The sequence below is a fragment of the Protobothrops mucrosquamatus genome, unplaced genomic scaffold (assembly GCF_001527695.2).
Source record: "Protobothrops mucrosquamatus isolate PMUCROS unplaced genomic scaffold, P.Mucros_1.0 scaffold1265, whole genome shotgun sequence".
Classification (NCBI taxonomy): Eukaryota; Metazoa; Chordata; class Lepidosauria; order Squamata; family Viperidae; genus Protobothrops; species Protobothrops mucrosquamatus.
This window is the reverse complement of record NW_015387471.1, coordinates 185538-203807: the sequence shown is the minus strand read 5'-3', so window position 1 is coordinate 203807 and position 18270 is coordinate 185538. Positions and strand designations below refer to the sequence as shown.

Here is an 18270-nt window from a genome sequence, read left to right as displayed (position 1 = left end):
AGCCGTTCAGTAATTTGCCAAATTGGACAAAAATAGAACTATGGAGGGAAGAGATCATATGAGGTGTAAAAATGGAGAGACAAATAGCTGAAGTAAATATACTGAACATTCTGAGAATCAAATTTATCTAAAGGTTTTTTTTAATACCACATACTATATACTAGAGAAACAGAACGTACCTGCAGGGCAGAGACATTTGTATGAACGTTAAATAAGTAAATAATGCATTGAATGCATCTGTTCCCAAATCCTAGCAACTCTACTTCATTTCCTTTATAATTAAATATTGGATGATGATGCATCCAACCTGCATCTGAGCATGTTAGAAGCAGTTTTATTACTTTACATCTTGAATAAAAAATAGCATTTTTAGTATAGTTTGTTAATTAGGTCATTTAAGTGCCATCCACTTGTTTGACTTCACTGAAGTCATTATGTTTGACACAACGATCAAGAATCGGTAGCATTAAGTCTGCCATTACCCATTCCACGCATGGGCTGCTCATTGGTGGATGGAGACTGATCAAGGGGTGAATATGGTTCTGTGAACCAACCCAAGATGTAGACCAATCAATTAATGGAGTATTTCTCAACCTGGGCAACTCTTAAGATGTGCTGAGAGACACTGAATTAACGCATACGTGTCTATGAACTGGCACTGTGTGTCAAGAAAAAAAAAGGCAGACTTTAGCAACAAAGAGAATTATTACTTACAATGAGCATCCAAGAAAGTGAGGACATCACCCATGGCAACACTGGCACCAAGCAATCGGGCAGTTATTAAGCCCTTCCTCTCCAACTGCCGGACAACCCTGACTACCTGCAATTGCTTCACATAGTTGTCCAACTCGTCTTTCAAGTAGTCTGAAAGAGAATTCATCAAACATGAGGCCAGGTTACCTATGGAACTGTCTTTGTATCATTACACTGTCCCATCCCTCATGGTCAGGCAGGGAAAGTATGTTGCAGACCCTGTCAGTTAAAAGGATTTTAACTGGCAGGGTCCAGGAAGTGAGCCTTCTCTGCCTTTGTCCCCACTTTGTGTGGAACACTCCCCCTCCCGAGGTGAGACATGGCCCCACATGCCTGGCCTTTCAGAAAGGTATGAAGGCATGGTGGTGCGGCCTTGCTTGCGGTTCGCATAGGAGCATGTGGCCATGGGATTGGTAGGTGCCCTGAAAGCCCTCCCTTTCCCTTTTAATTAATGTTTAACATTGTTTTAAATCATCCTTTGCCTCTTTTTTAAATTTTAAATTTTGTTTTTATGTTTTAATATTTTATTGTACACCACCCAGAGTCCCTTTGTGAGAGAGATGGGTGGTTCCAAAAGACCTCAAAGCAGGTCGCCATACTTTCGAACAAACAGACACAAACTCTGTGGAAGAGTTTGCCGCACTTCAGATCTGCTATGATTCTTGCTATCCAAGAATGGGGAGCACACCATAACCAAAAGAACAAAAACAAAAAACAAAAAAAACCCACCACCAGCAACATTTGATTAAAGCATTAAATTTATAGCTGCCCAAATTTCTTATCCATTATTTGGAAAATGTTTTCATATCACTGGTCTTTAGCTAGCAGTTCAGAACATGCTAGTGCCGTTTCACAACCTTGTTCACTATGGACAACAAGAGCAGCAAGGCCACTATACATTTTTTTAAAAGAACTCAAAGTCAATTAAAATTAAACCTTGAAGAACAAACTGCATTAGAGGTTTCCAAGTCTAATAACAATTCTGGGTGATCATTTATCTCTCTGATTGTTCTGGGTCTAAGCATTTCATGCAGTGTTGACATGGGAAAGTATACTGATCAAAAAAGCAGAATGCACTGAGTAAGAAAGCAGGTATTCATTGGATAGGGGTGGGGTGGGAAAATAGGTGATTTTGTACAGATGCCTTAAAGTTTATCTAAGTACTTTAGCTCTGTTGCTTAGCACTAATTTCAAGAGTGTATACAAGGCAATTCCACCCATTCTTCAAACAGAAGATAATACTTCTCAATGACGTCCTTTCTTATGCTAATATCTAAGAGTTACAGGCTCCTTTCCTTCACTAGGTGCCCCCAGAGTACATCCAGTTATGGAGCCTGACATATTTGGAGGGATCAGATTTTGGGGGGAAAAGATGTTGAATGTCTTGCCTATCCGTATCCAATTGCTTGCATTAATTGTACAACCCTATTTATTATCAGAGAACAAAAAAAAGGGCTCTTTCTCTGTTTCTCTCATTCCCTTCCCCCCTCTGGGTTACAGCATCTCTTAGCATCAAAGCTAAGTCCTTATTTAGAATTACTCTGACCAGACTTTTGGTGGCCAGGTGCAACCTGTGGGCAGGAAGCAGTTCAAGTCTCTGTGGGGACAGATTGTTAGCTTTGTAAATTGCAGCCAACCTGAAAAACTCTGCTGTGAATCTGAAGGGTATAATAGTGGTACAGAAGAGGAAGAGGGCAGGAAATGACAGCACAGAATTGGAAAATGACAACTATAAAATAGAAGCAACGTTCAGTCAAAGTAGCTGAAGAGTTGTCTTCTTGCAGTCACATATATATATGAATAAACACACTCTCCCACTAACTCTGAAGTCTTTGGATAGAAATAATAGATTACTACAGCATCAACAATAAAAATTGTTGCTAGATTAACTAGGGCAGGGGTAGGCAACCTTGGCTCTTTTATGACCCGTGGACTTCAACTCCCAGAATTCCTGAGCCAGGCTGAACTAGGGCAACCAAATATTGTTTCCCCACATTAGACTGGAGGTTTTTACGAAGTTCATTCTCTTTAAAATTGACAGATTATGTGCAGGATAACGGGCTAATACTTTTGTTTCGTTCTTCAGTATGAATAGAATGGTATGGTGATGTCCTGTTCTTGACAAGCCCTCCATTTGAAGATCACTCAATGAATCTGGTTTTAAGATAACAAATGATAGGAAGGGACAGCAATAAAGACCTTGCATCTGTAATTTATCTGGACTGTTGTGAGCATAAAGGCAGTGGGTGAGAGCAATCACTCTTCGCAGAAAAGGCAGGATAAAAATATATTATCAGGAGAATATAATATTTAAGTGAGGAAGCCTAAAACCAGATAGATAGGGAAGTTTTCTGTCTCTGTGTGAGTGCATGTGTGTTTTCATAGCCCAACAGCAAGCAAAAACCTAAACAAAATAGCCCAATAAGTGTAAGTTATTTGTATTAAAATATATATTAAAAAGAATTCTTAGTGTTGGCAGTTTACTTGTTCTTTATATTAATTAAAACTCTAACTAGTTAAAGTCTTATTGATTTTAAATTTTTCCTGAGCAAAGGTCAAAACTGGTCTTGGAATTTTTCCTGTATTTACAACCTAAATAATGGACAACAAAAGAGATAACAAACCACTCTCTTTTACTTAACTAATAAGCACTGTTTTCCTAAGAATTGACCCTGCTTTCTATTTGGCGTTAGCCTAAGATGGGAATAGGAAGGGGTTAATGGTCCTGAATATTTGTTCAAAGCAATTCAGAGCAGGCACACAGCCTTTTGTTAGGAAAATTTCCAGCTAAGGAAGCAAATGATAGGCAACTGGTTATTCATATGGGGTGAGTTAATGCTTGTAGGGTAATTTAGAATCCATTTAGGCATCTATATATTACAACACTACAAAATTCAAAGACAAACACAAGTCTTTTATGTTTGGAGAACTCATAGGCCTTTGTCTACAAGTATCAACAAATGTAGAGATTTTGAATCAAATAGGTACTTTCCTGCTCAGAATGCTGCCTCAGGCATTCCAAAATGTCTGGAACTCATAATTTATGCATCCTTGACTCTACTGCTCAAGGAAAATGCTACTCTTCCTCCCAAAATCTTGATTTTGAGAAGGCGATGGGGAACAGTAATCTCTGTGTACGTGCACAAACCCAAGACTCAGCTGGAGAACTAATCTATAAAAAAAAAAGCTGGCAAAAATATCAATGCAGTGTTAGGCTGCCTTAACAGAGGGATAGTTTCAAGATCATGTGAAATGATAATATTACTTTATACTGCATTGGCGAGACCATACTTGGAACACTGCATCCAGTTCTGGTCACCATGATACAAAAAAGAAGTTGAGACTGTAGAAAGAGGGCAGAGAAGAGCACCAAAGATGATTAGGAGACTGGAAGCTAAAACATATGACGAGTAATTGGGTATGTCTAGTCTAAGGAAGAGAAAGACTAGTAATGATATGATAGCAGTCTTCCGGTACTTGAGGGGCTGTCACAGAGGAGTTGGCCTATTCTCCAAAGCACCTGAGGGCAGGATAAGAAGTAACAGATGGAAGAACATCAAAGAGAGAATCAACCTAGAACTAAAAAGTAATTTCCTGACAGTGAGACCAATTAATCACTGGAATGGCTTGCCTCCAGAAGTTGTGGGTGCTTCGTCACTGGAGGATTTCAAGAACAGACTGGACAACCATTTGTCCAGAATGATATAGAGTCTCCTGCTTGAATAGAGGTTGGACTAGAAGACCTCCCAGGTCCCTTCTAACCCTATTATTCCATGTTCTGCATAAGTATCAGTTTGGGGTATGTGAAAAGAGACTACTGAAACATCTCATCCACTATAAGAAGCCAGAAGACTGAAGAGAATCCTTAGAATTGTGTGGCAATGGTCTTATCGTTAGATAAATTGAAAAGTTACTTCAAGATGCATCATGAAAAATTGCTAGATATTCAATTTTTTCCTGCCTCCCAGAGAGAATAATCTGTGATCTTTTCTGGCTCAGGTATCAAGTAACTTGATTGTTACACAACTATATTTGCTGTTCTACCTCTGGCAACAAAGTACCTTAGGACAACTCTAGCAATTAATCTGTCTTCAGAATCAATTTATTTATTTGCATTTTACTCTTCAATTTTAAAATAACTCTTTTAAAGGGCAGGCTGCCAGCCAAATGTCTGCATGCTTTTCACATAAAGCACTAGTTTTCTCACCTTTCCTGCAGGGCAGGTTTAGTGAAAAACATAGAAATACAGTATCAGCGTTGTATGTTGGCACAGTATCATGTGCCAAAATCTCTAAAATAGCTGCATAGTTAAATGTTGCAGCTAAGGAAAGGAGTCAAAGAGGACATTAAACTTTTCGAAATACAGGGCTTCAAAGACCACACTGCTTTGAACAAGCTGCTTGTTATTTCTGGAAATGAGATCTGCTTAATCTGATAAAAGAAGCAAGAAACTTTATAACCAGTTTGCTCATGAGCAGTTTTCTCAACCGCATTATTTCCAGATGTGGAAGTAAGCACCTCTTAAAACTCCCATTGTTAAATTAATGATGGTTTAAGATCTCTTTTGACGGAGAGGGAGTGGGAGCAGGAACATGACTGGGACAAAGGAAAGGGTTAGAGAAATATGTAAGAAAATGCATGAGGTGGGGGAACAATATCAAGTCAGGAGCAGGATAGCATCACTTAGCCACGAAGCCCCAGTATTTTTAGATGAAATCACTTCCTCTCAATTTAATCTACTACAATTTCTAAAATTGCCTATTTAACATATATGCAGAGCACATCATAAGAAAGGCAGGGCTAGATGAATCAAAAGTTGGAATTAAGATTGCNGGGAGAAATATCAACAACCTAAGATATGCAGATGATACCACTCTAATGGCAGAAAGTGAAGAGGAACTAAAGAGCCTCTTGATGCGGGTGAAGAAGGAGAGTGCAAAAGTTGGCTTGAAACTCAACATTAAGAAAACCAAGATCATGGCATCCGGCCCTCTCAATTCCTGGCAAATAGATGGGGAAGAAATGGAGGTAAAGACAGATTTTATTTTCCTGGGCTCCAAGATCACCTCAGATGGGGACTGCAGCCAAGAAATTAAAAGACGCTTGCTCCTGGGGAGGAAAGCTATGGCAAATCTAGACAGCATACTAAAAAGCAGAGACATCACCCTGCCAACAAAAGTGCGTTTAGTCAAGGCCATGGTTTTCCCAGTTGCAATGTATGGCTGTGAAAGTTGGACCATAAGAAAGGCTGAGCGCCAAAGAATTGAGGCCTTTGAACTATAGTGCTGGAGAAGACTCCTATGAGTCCCCTGGACTGCAAGGTGATCAAACCGGTCAGTCCTAGAGGAGATCAACCCTGACTGCTCTTTAGAAGGCCAGATCCTGAAGTTGAAACTCAAGTACTTTGGCCACCGAATGAGAAGGAAGGACTCACTGGAGAAGAGCCTCATGCTGGGAAAGTTTGAGGGCAATAGAAGAAGGGGACGACAGAGAATGAGGTGGCTGGATGGAGTCACTGAAGCAGTAGGCGTGAGCGTAAATGGACTCCAGAAGATGGTAGAAGACAGGAAGGCCTGGAGGAACGTTGTCCATGGGGTCGTGATGGGTCGGACATGACTTCACAACTAACAACAACAACAATTTCTAAAACCTATGAACTACAGAAACATTGTAAGGATAAACAGGAGGAAGATGCCTCCTCCTGCATTTCTCTGACACTCTGCCATGGAAGATACCTTTGGCTACAAGGCTCAATAATCTGACTTGGTAAAAGCAGGACCCAGCATACAACACTGGAAAAGATGCACAGCCTCTTGGAAGCAAGCATGGGTTCTTCAAAAACAGGCTGGCCAGCCTCCACATCTTGACCTATGCTTGGGTCCCTAATGCAATACCTCTGAAATCAAAGAACCCAAACAAGATTGTACCCACTACTTTCTGTACTCATCTCTGTTCACAGTTTGAGGCTAATACAAGTAGTCCTTGACTAATGATCAATGTTATAACAACACTGAAAAAGTGACTTATGACCGTTTTTCAAATTTACGATTGTTGCAGCATCCCCATGGTCATGTGATCAAAATTCAGGCACTTGGCAACTGGCATGTATTTATGATGGTTGCAGTGTCCTGGGGTCATGTGATCACCTTTTGCTATTTTCTGACAATCAAAGTCAGTGGGGAAACCAGATTCATTTATCAACTGTGTTACTAACTTAACAACTGCAACAAGATCGGTCGTAAAATGGGAAAAACTCCCCTAAAAATTGCCTTGCTTAGCAACAGAATATTTGGGCTCAATTAAGGCCATAAGTTGAGGACTACCTGTATGCTGGAGGTACGTACATAACTATAAGGATTCTAAACAAGCCTTTAAAATTATATTTTTTTGTATTACATTGAGCCCAAAATTTCTACCTTCATAAGTTGAAGACTACCTGTAGGCATTTGATTGGCTCTGTAAGTGGTTAAAATACTAACCTTATTAGATGAAAAAAAATACACTCCATTGTTTTTTCCATTAATAGATTTCATATTGACTAATTGCGTTGTTATTTGTCTAACTGCTACCATAGTATAAAACATTGCATTGTAAAAATGTGGAGTTAGGGACATAGGAAAAGATACACAGGAGGAATGTCCAAGATAATCTTCCCTGCCTTTTGGGAAATGGTATTGTTCTATATGGAGGGGAAAAGTTGGAGACAATTTAAAGAGATTTAGTGAAAAAGCAAAGAATGGATGCAGAGTGGAATAGAAGAGAAAGATTTAAATCTAAGATGAAAGCAGAAATAATGGGTCAACCTGTGAGATAGTAGTATGAACAAGCTGGTATTAAAACTTGCAACTCATTGGTATGTTTTTTTTAAGAAAAAACCTCAGGAAACCTTTAATTATAGTATCTTTACTGGCCCTTTGAAAACCTTGAGTAGCAGAGAGCCAGGAAAGCAAGCTGAGGTACAATATACAAGCCATCATGTTGAACCATGTCATTATCTTAATCTGAAGTATAACCAATTTAGATTGCTAAATACAGCTTGTGGTTTCTAAACTTGCCCGGCTGAGTAGTTTGGACAGAGGCTAAATACAATTCTGTGAAAAGGTATTTGACCTGTTTTGGGTTTTCTACATTTTTATATATCTTTGCTGCAGGATATTATATTCACATGTGTTCTAGAGTCTGAGTTAATGGGTAACACCAAAGTGTGGTGCTTGCCTAATTTATTGTATAAAGAAAGCCAAACAACATGTGACATGGCAGCATGAAAATAAACATATATAATTGCCTCCTTAGATTTCAGTGGCTGCTGCTGGCTGCACTAACTTTAGCTCAGTAACTGTAACCAAAAGCTAACTGGTGATCAATTTTTCACATTGCGGGGTAGGAATTTTGGCCCATTCCTAAGAGAAAACTAATTCAAGGTATTCCAGTATAAACAGCTTGTTTTGGGGCTGGCAACATTTTTGGACCTAGGTCTGAACTTTGACTTGTTACTCCAAAAGAATGGATCTGTTTCTCGTCATGTCATGTTTTGTAGCACGGGAGGCAAGGTTGATGAAAAAACTGAATGTATAGTCCAGTGGTTCTCAACCTTTTTAATGCCGCGACCCCAACCGGTCGTAAGTCGAGGACTAAACCGGTCGTAAGTCGAGGACTAAACCGGCCGTAAGTCGAGGACTACCCAACAGGTCGTAAGTCGAGGACCTTCCCTGCCCGGGAGCGCCGCGCATGCGTGGTTCCGCCCCCTGCGCCGGCCGAGGCGTAGCTGGCAAGCGGCAGAGACGGAGCAGGCCGACCACCAGCCCAGCCCAAGGGAGGTAAGGCACCCGCCGGAAAAGGGGAAAAATGGCGGACAAAAAAAATGGCGGACAAGAAAAATGGCGGATAGCCTTGCTTGGCCACCCCCGTGAAATGGTCGATCGACCCCAAATTGGGTCCCGACCCACAGGTTGAGAACCACTGGTATAGTCTGATGTTCATTGTAGATGGGAGATTTCAAGGACCTTCCTTGCTTTGGCTTTATATCAAGGGTCTTCAAACTTGGCCCTTTTATGACTCGTGGACTTCAACTCCCAGAATTCTGGGAGTTGAAGTCCACGAGTCATAAAAGGGCCAAGTTTGAAGACCCCTGCTTTATATAGTCCTTAACTTTAACCTACTTAGATTGGATCTCTCCAACAGAGAAAGGAGCACTAGCTGTCCTATCCCTAGATATAAATGTGGGTACTAGGTAATGTAGTTCTTAAAGCAAATAGGATACTATGATCTAAAAGTCTTAAAATATTTCTTACATGGAGGATAATTCATTGCCTTTCAGGAACAATACACACATACACACACAAGCACACACACACACACACACACTTTCAAGGGGATTATACTTGCCATCTGTACTGGCATCGTCCACAAGAATGATTTCCTTTAACAATATAGCTGGAGAAGAGTACAGCACACTATAGACGGTGCGAAGCAACGTGGACCAAGCTTCGTTATGGAAGACGATAATGACACTGGTGGTTGGAAGGGGTGGGCAGCGTTTGAATTTTTGATCGATGCACCTGCAAAAGGAGCATTAAATCTAAATTAAAATTAAAATTAGATAGGAGCACTACATTAATTATATAGTGAACAGTTAGATAGGCTCTGCATCCAAGAGTTATAGAGTTATACAATGTTTAGTTTAATACATATGTTTTTTTTAGCACTTTTGGGTTATTTAAGAAAACCCTTCTTGTAAGCAGATATTATTTCAGTTTTAACATATATACAGATATATACAACTTCCTTTTTACGACCCTGTAATCCCTTAATTTGGGGTCTGAGAAAATGGCTACATCCCAAGGATAAATTTGTCTACAGGACAAAATGTGCTTACTACGTGTTCTTGGTATCTGGAATTGAAACATTATATCCTTCCAACACCAGGATTTTCCAAATTAGCTTGGACTCTCTGGGGTTCTGGGACCTATGTGTCCTGACTATTATGCTTGGCTGCCCATATAGCTTAAGATGGCCATATCTGAGCTAAGATATATGTCTAAAGTACTGGGTATAAGATCTATAATCTGTCAAAGCATGTGAGTTCTTGATCTGAAGACCTCCCATTGCCATACCACAAACCACCAAAACTACACATTCAGATTTAATACGAAAATACTGCATAGTGCTGTGGGAATGAGCCTGGTGACACGTTTCCTCTTCCCCTGCCTATAGACCCGTGCCTGACACTAAGCTTGTAACTATTTTATAAATCTTCAGTTGTTTTAATTAAGGTATATGGACTCTCTCAGAGTCAACACAGTAGCTCTGGCTACTTAGATATCACCCCAACCAACGTTTTTGGTGCTACTTTGAGTTTCATATTGTGGAAAATGGGGGCTGAGAGAGGCAGCGTTCAAACCAGGCAACTTAGCAAATTTATGGCAAAGTTAACCTTTGAAATGAGTCCTTGTGCTTGAGGGCTCTTAGTCACTTGACTATGTTACTTCTGAGCGGGCCCATAAATAGATTTGCAAAGGCGAGTTTAGCAGGTGCAGTTTAGTGCTTTAGTACTGCAAGGGAGTAAAGATCTGCTGAAATCCTCTCTTCTTCCTAATTTTTGAAAGGGACAAGAGCTCTATTGCATTTGGTTACCAGTCCATGCTGCTTCAACCCTCCTTTACCTTGCCCTTAAGTGCCTGTAGGTCACAGGATGAGGTCATGAATTGCATCCCTGAAAAAAGGCCACAACAATGAAGGGTCTCAATTGGTTCCCTGCTATGTGCTTGTGAATGAAAGCAGAGTATTAAGGCGAGGGGAGGGGAAGGGAGAGGGAGACGGAGAGAGACAGAGAGAGACAGACACACACACACACACACACACACACACACACACACACACACACAGAGAGAGAGAGAGAGAGAGAGAGAGAGAGAGAGAGAGAGAGAGAGAGAGAGTCATTTATTCTCTTAAGATTTAGGGACTAACAACTGCCATTGTTTGCAAGCTTAGCTGTAAAACAGTAAGATACAATGAAGATCTTTTTGTTCACCATAGTTTATGATCCTTTGCCAAGGCTAGCCATTCAGATACAAAAAGAAACCATCATTCACTGCTGCACACATGATAAATAATCAGGAGCTTCTGCTTCCTGTCGTTTGACTAGTTGCAGTATATTGTAATATCTAGAAAACTTGGCACAATTAAACTATGGTCTACTGAAACAAAGTCGGATGCTAGTTCATTCCAAGAACTATTTGTTAATCTTGGCGCTCCCCTGATAACAGCCATAATGAGAAAACCTGGCTACCTTAAATACCCAACAAGCCTTGGGCAATTTTTGAGGATAAGTGAAATTGTAATGTTGGAGGCAAATATCTTCAAAGGATTTGGGAGGTGTTGTCAACAGTTTTTTTTCCCCCTTTGAGGGAAGAGACTGTTATAGTGGAGAGAGTGGGAGAAGAAGGGAGAGAGTGGCACAGTGGAGAGAAAGTGATATCTGTACGATAACGTGATTTGGGATTTGAAATCTATATGATAATGGGAGTTTTATTTTATAATAGTTGTTTAATCTATGTTTATTGGTTTAATGTATGTTTTCTTAGCTTAGGTTATGCTACTATTTCTATGTCTTTTCCATCCCGCACCTCTGATGTTCAGTGTTTACTCCACTAACAGTTTCCAAGAGCTGTGAACAATGGATTTGAGTTGCCCTGTACATTTTTAAGTTGCCCTGTACATCTTAAGTCCTAAGCTGGAGGAGAAGAGAGGAGCACTGAAATCTATGGTTGCTTATCCCTGCGTTAATATGTTCATTTATTTACTGGATTAATCTTGACTTATTTTTCACATATCATGCATTGCTACATGCTGTGTGCAGAAAGATAAAACATATCCATTGGCCACCACTTGGTAGAGTACTGATATTCAGTGTCAACATTTTTCATACCCCTCTCCACTTTATATACAGTATCTATCAGGTAATATGTAAACTATTTACATATCGTTACAACAGGGATAGAGAATCTGTGGACCTTTGTAATTTGTGGAATCAGAGGAGAATGGCCCTTTAAGGCTTGGTAAGTTGCTGCAAGAGTTGATGCTGAGATTTAAAAAAAGAAAACATTTGAAGAGCTTTGTTGTTTGTTTAAAATCCATACGGACCTACACATGCGAAGGAATTTAAGAACACTTACTGTGATTGCAAGCGATGCTCTGCTTTAAAACAGAGAAACTGTTCTTTGGTACGTATGGCTAGTATACAAGCCCATTTTACTTTGTACGTACGGCCACAATTGAGCCCAAAATTTCCGTTGCTAAGTGAGACAGTTTTTAAGTAGGTTTTGCCACATTTTACGACCTTTTCTTGCCACAATTGTAAAGCGAACCACTGCAGATGTTAAGTTGGGAACACATTTGTAAAGTGAATCCGGCTTCCTCATTGACTTTGTTGGTCAGAAGGTCGCGAAAGGGGATCACGTGATCCCGGGACACTGCAACCATCATAATAAATACGTGCCAGTGGCCAAGCATCTGAATTCTGATCACATGGCCCTGGGGATCCTACAACAGTCGTTAAGTGTGAAAAACAGTAAAACAAAGAAACCATTTTTTTTAAGTGCCATTGTAACTTTGGTTGTCAGTTGAGGAGTACCTGTATAAGGCCATAAATGTGTGCTCTATAGAAATACAGAAGGCTCACATCGCACACATTTTCAAGATGAAACAACACCCCATGAGAAAGTGGCACCCCTTCATTTTTTTTGAGCTCCAGGAGTCCCCCAATACACACACACATACACACATAGGAAGCCCTTTAAAATATTTTGCGGCAGCAGTATCACAGACCCACACTCTTGCTTTTCTCGTGACTAGATTATTCATCCTGTTGCAGAAGAGGACCTGACTGTAAACCAACCACAAAGTCCCATTAACTCGAAGGAATAAGCTTTTTTTTTAAAGTACTTATGTGGTATGTTCTATCTAGGTCTATGTGAGATGAAATGCTGTGCAGGGATGCTTGGCCGAGAGTCAGAGAATTCAAATCATTTTTTGTTAAAAAGAGGCTCCCATTTTATAGCAATGTCTTTTGACTCCACCACCCATCCCACCCTCTGAATCTTTCAGCAGGAAGAGAGAGAGGGGGGTCCCTTACATGCTGCATACCTCTAGGGCACATAAAAAAGGGGGGGAATGTTCCACATGGCAGATCAGGCCTTTCCCTCCCTCCCTCCCTCCTCTCCAAAGCACTCAACAATAAAAAGTTTCATTCACAGGCTCCCTCCTCCATCTGAGCCAATTTCCCCCGATTTATGGTTTGGTTCTGGGAGGGCTTTACACCCTTTAATTGAAATTGGTTTTATGCTTTTTTGGGTTGACTGAATAACATTCCTTGCCCTCTGCCTTGAACACAGCATTCTTCTATTGTGATATCTACACCTGCTAGGCAGAAATAATCAGCTGTCAGAAGGGTAGGAGGTAAGTTGAAGAGAGAAAACTGTCTGCCAACCGGGCCTAGTCTTAAGCCCTTATTCAAGCTGCCTTTTGTTGGCTCCTTTGACTGACTTATCCCCCTTATGAAAAGCTGCAGCAGCGGCCTTAGAAAGCCTCTCGGCAGCAGACCACAGGGGAAGGGGAAGGGGAGGCAAACCTCACGTTTGCCTCCTTCCTCACCCTCCTGCTGTACTGTAAGCCGTGGCTGTTCCACTGGGCGAGCAAAGTGAAAAATTATGGAGGCAGCCGAGCTTCTCAGAGCGAGAGGAAATGGACCAAAACCAAGGGCAGGGGACAGATGTAATCAAGGAAGTTTTTGAACTTGAGCAACCCCTTTTCTTATTTATGTATTGAAAAAGGCCACAATTGTCCATGTTCACCGCTCTGTAAATGGGGCAACGGTGGCACTAACAAGGTAAGAGAGTGAAGGGCGGCAGGAGGGGGCAAGCATCGGAAAATTTAAAAAGTAGAACTGAACCCTGGGCTTTTCTTTTCTTTTTTTAAAATCAGAGATGAAAGGAAACCAGTTAAGAGTTAATCTTTGTGGTCTTTTCTCCTCTTCCCCTCCCTTCCAACCCACTTGTCACTGCCCACTAATGTATGGATATAGCTAGAATCAGAGGCTCTGGGCTTTTTTTTTTTTTTACACTTGCAAACAAAGAAGCTAGGCAATTCTGAGGTTTTGCACTCTGGCAGTTTTGGTAAATGGACACTCTTTCACAGCCATTGGTTTCTAAATACTTTGAAAAAGAAGGTCTGAATCCTAAAGGCACGTTTTTCAGGGGCACTAAAGTTCAATACTTGAAACACTAAAAGTCTGGGAGTAATGATAGATAGATAGATAGATAGATAGATAGATAGATAGATAGATAGATAGATAGATAGATAGATAGATAGATAGATAGATAGATAGATAGATAGATAGATAGATAGATAAATTTATTATGGTTCAAGACCAGTACAAAAGTAACTTAACCAAGCAGGATCCAAAAGTACAGTTAACAGTTTAGTAGCCTAATTCATGGAGTCCTTCTGTTAACACGGCTGGATATGACATACCTTTATGGCTAAGGCATGCAATTTATCTATTAATGCACATATGGCATTATGCCAACGTTGCTTTTTTGTAAGGTGATGCACATACAGTCATAACTGACAAAGAAGAAGAGAAATGCAAATTAATGGCAAGGGAAGAGAACCCATAAGAAGTGACCTGTTAAATTGGTTGCAATTGGTTAAACTGATCTAGTATTTGGTGTTCATAGAGTGGCCAAACAAATGCATTCTAGAAGTTTACATATATGGCCAGGAAAACGCCAACTTTTTTCGTTGTCGCTTCCTAACAGCTGATATATAAAGCATGTTGCCTCCGATTCCCTGCAAAAACCCTAGAATTTTTGAAATTTTCTTGCTTCAACTGGGGATAAGAATGTTTAGTAATTTAAAGGTCCATGGGCTTCTAAGCAGGATAAATCTATGAGACAATGAGGAGAAAGAACCTCAAGTAGATTCAGAAAATATCACCTATCAGAAGCGTTCTGGTTCAGGTCTAATTTGGTTCTATCATTATGACGTGGAAAAGGAGATAATGTTAAACTTCACCGGTATATAATCTTCCAGAAGTCCCAGGTAAAAGTAAGCATAATAGGCTAGTGAGTCAATTAAAAATCCTGACATGACCTAAATAGTGTAGCAATCATACTTCATATGCGAAGTTTAACTTCTCAACTACAACATATTATGATTACATTCCCAGATACCTTCCAACAGCCACGTATGAGAGCAATAAGCCCAACATTGTCAAGTGTGCTGATTACAGAACTGAAATCAGAACTTCTTAGGCTCTAACCTAGCCCTTATACGGTATACTGTGCTTCTCTCATACAGGTAGTCCTCGACTTACCACAACTGAGCCCAGAATTTCTGTTGCTAAGTGAGACATTTGTTAAGTGCATTTTGCCCCATTTTACAACCTTTCTTGTCACAACTGTTAAGCGAATCACTGCCATTACGTTAGTTACATGGTTGTTAAGTGAATCTGGCTTCCCCATTGACTTTGCGTGTCAGAAGGTCGCAAAAGGGGATCACGTGACCCTGGGACACTGCAACCGTCATTAAGTATGAGTCAGTTGCCAACCGTCTAAATTTTGATCATGTGACCATAGAGATGCTACAATGGTCGTAAGTGTGAAAAACAGACATGAGTTACTTTTTCAGTGACACTGAAACTTTGAACGGTCACTAAATGAACTTTTGTAAGTTGAGGACTACCTGTACTGACAAATTGGATGTCATCAATCATATATATTATGCCACTTATTTTCAGTTTTCTAAGGCAGGGGTCCCCAACCTCTGGTCCCTGGACCACTACCGAGCCACAGCATGCCAGCAACTGGGCCGCACAAACAAGCAAAGCCCCATCCGTGGGATGCAGGCAGCACACAAAACCACACCCCCTCTGGTCCATGGAAAAACCTCTCGTTATGTAACCGGTCCCTGGTGCCCAAAAGGTTGGGGACCTCTGTTCTAAGGAATCTTAAGTTTCCTTGACAGCTAGCCAAGAATGCTTTCATTAAAAAAGTATATGTAAATCTACACAGACAATCATTCCAGCCATATGTAGGTGTTGATAACTCAACTGCATAGTTCCCTAGCAAGACTCTCAATGCAGCAACAGGATTTTTCTAGATCAGGGGTAGGCAACCTGGGTTCTTTTATGACTCCTGGACTTCAACTTCCAGAATTCCTGAGCCAGCATGGCTCAGCTTGGAAACCTCTCCCTTTCCCCTCAGCATGGCTGGCTCAGGAATTCTGGGAGTTAAAGTCCACGAGTCATAAAAGACCCTGCTTTTAAAGGGACCCTACTTTAAAAGGCATTAGGGAGCATTTTTCTCTACAAACCTATCTATCCACCCATCTTAACTAAATGTAGTACAAAAGCAAACTCTGTATTTAAGAAATGGTGAATAGTTGTTAGAATTCAGAGACAGAGTTTAATTAACATCTAAAAGGCTGAAGAATTAACCAGAAAGTTCAGGAGCACCATCTTAATCAATATTCCCATAAAATTCATTCCACAGATATAAAACTGAAAGCTTATTCCACTGGGCATGCAAACATATGGGCAGCAATTACTGATTAACATGGACATACCATAATTTTATTATATATCTCTACCTAAATAAAAAAAACCAAAATAATAGTAGACAGGTAACGGTCTCCATCTAGCAAATAGTCCATTTCCCATGTGATTGCATGCCCAATGTGATAAAGCAAATGGCTGCTAATATTCATCCTAGGTTGCTTTGAAACAGTATTTCTACCTGTATTTCCCTGAAAATAAAGCTGCGTCTTATGTTAATTTTTGCTTCAAAAGACACATTAGAGCTTATTTTCCGGTTAGGGCTTATATTTGGGGAAATACGGTACTAAATGTGTCCATCTGGCTGACAATCTTAACTGGGGCTTATTTTTCGGGTAGGGCTTATATTATGAGCATCCTGAAAAATCATGCTAGGGCTTATTTTCCAGTTGGGTCTTATTTTGGGGGAAAACACAGTATAAGAAGTGAGAGAAGAAAAGAAAAACTTACTCTGGAGGCCTACTGTCAGGTCCCAACGCCCTCTGAAGAGAAATGCGGTCACTGGCATAGGCATTAAAACAGTGCTTCTCATATCCACGTTCTTTCTCCTTTGTCTCTTCTTGTGTCCACTGGTCCTTCTTGAAAGCTTTTCCGTCAGCACCAGGGCTATTGGGGTCCTGCGGTGGACGCTCCATGAAGGGCTTCAGTTCTGCTGGTGTATAATAGCCTGGCAAGCAAGACTTGCTGTCCTGCTCAAGTGCCTTTTGTTGAGCAGGTGCCCGGATCTGCAGCTTTGGCATAGAGTCACGGATATTGTTGACAGCTCCCATCATGATGTCTATCATCTGGTCTTTCCTCTCCACAATATTTTTTAGCCATGGCTCCTCCTTTTGTTCCCCACTGCCCACATCTCTTTGCATTATGAAGAGGAAGATTACAAAGACAACACCCACCAAAGCTAGCTTTAGTGGGCCATAATGCCTTCGGAGTAGCCTCATCACGGCTGATGTCCAGCAATTATTCCTTCATCAAAGGTGCACTCTTCTCAAAGCTTTAGTTAATCTGTGGAATCTTACCATCTTCTTCCAAACCTGAGAAGCATGCAGGGAGACAAATTCCTGAAAAATCAGAAGGATGATTGTGAGTGCCACCAAAATCCTCCCCTACCTAAATGGAGAGCGCTCTTACTCTATTTTGAAGTGCTATGACCTATGGCACCATCTTTTTTGCAGTGCTAAGCCATAGTTGCAAATAGGAAATGATGAAAGAGAGGAAAATAACAGGAAGGGCACAATTTGGCCTAAGCTTCCTATGGTTTCATGCCCTACAGGTGCCACAAAGGTTGTGACATCCATCTAGTGCTGTATGGGGTAAAAAACAAACAAACCCCCAAGTCTAGGCTGTGGTGGTTGGGAAGACACAGTCTCAGTCCTGATCACTCAGTGTAGCTATAGAAATGCCACTAAATTCTGTGGAAACAGTTTTCAACATGGTCTGAAAGTTCTAGCTTTGTTCTATTGTGTGTGTCACGAACATGGCTGGACAGTTACTGACTCTTTGCCCAATACCAGAAAAGCACCCAGAGTTTTTGATTAAGGAAAGAGCAACAGTTATTTTTATAAACTCTTTAAGGGGTTTTTTGCTAAAAATGGACAAAAATGAATTAAGTGATTTCAGGACTTATTGATTAAAAGGGTTGTTTATGGAAAGAGAGTGGCTATGATAATCATTATGCTTGTAACTGCTACAAAGATGATCTAAGTATCTTGTGATATTTTTTCACTCCTTTCTTGTTTTCTTTTTCTTTTATTCTACTTTTTAAGTTTTTGTAGTGTTTTAATTCTATGTAAAATCCTTTCTTGGTAAAAATGAGAGAGAGGGAGAGGGAGAGAGAGGGAGGGAGAGGGAGAGAGAGAAAGAGAAAGAGGGAGAGAGAGGGAGAGAGAGAGGGAGAGAGAGGGAGA

At 40.6% G+C, this 18270-nt stretch overlaps 1 protein-coding gene across 1 annotated transcript in view; it reads right to left on the bottom strand.

Annotated features, from left to right (window-relative positions):
* The window catches only part of GALNT6 (polypeptide N-acetylgalactosaminyltransferase 6), a 65887-nt gene that overhangs the window by 24828 nt on the left and 22789 nt on the right, over positions 1-18270 (bottom strand). The window contains exons 2-4 of the mRNA XM_015821162.1: positions 16817-17397; positions 9139-9311; positions 715-864 (exon numbers count right to left, since the gene is read on the bottom strand). Of these exons, the coding sequence (XP_015676648.1) occupies positions 715-864; positions 9139-9311; positions 16817-17304 (811 nt within the window). The 5' untranslated portion in view covers positions 17305-17397. The remainder of the gene's footprint in view (positions 1-714; positions 865-9138; positions 9312-16816; positions 17398-18270) is intronic.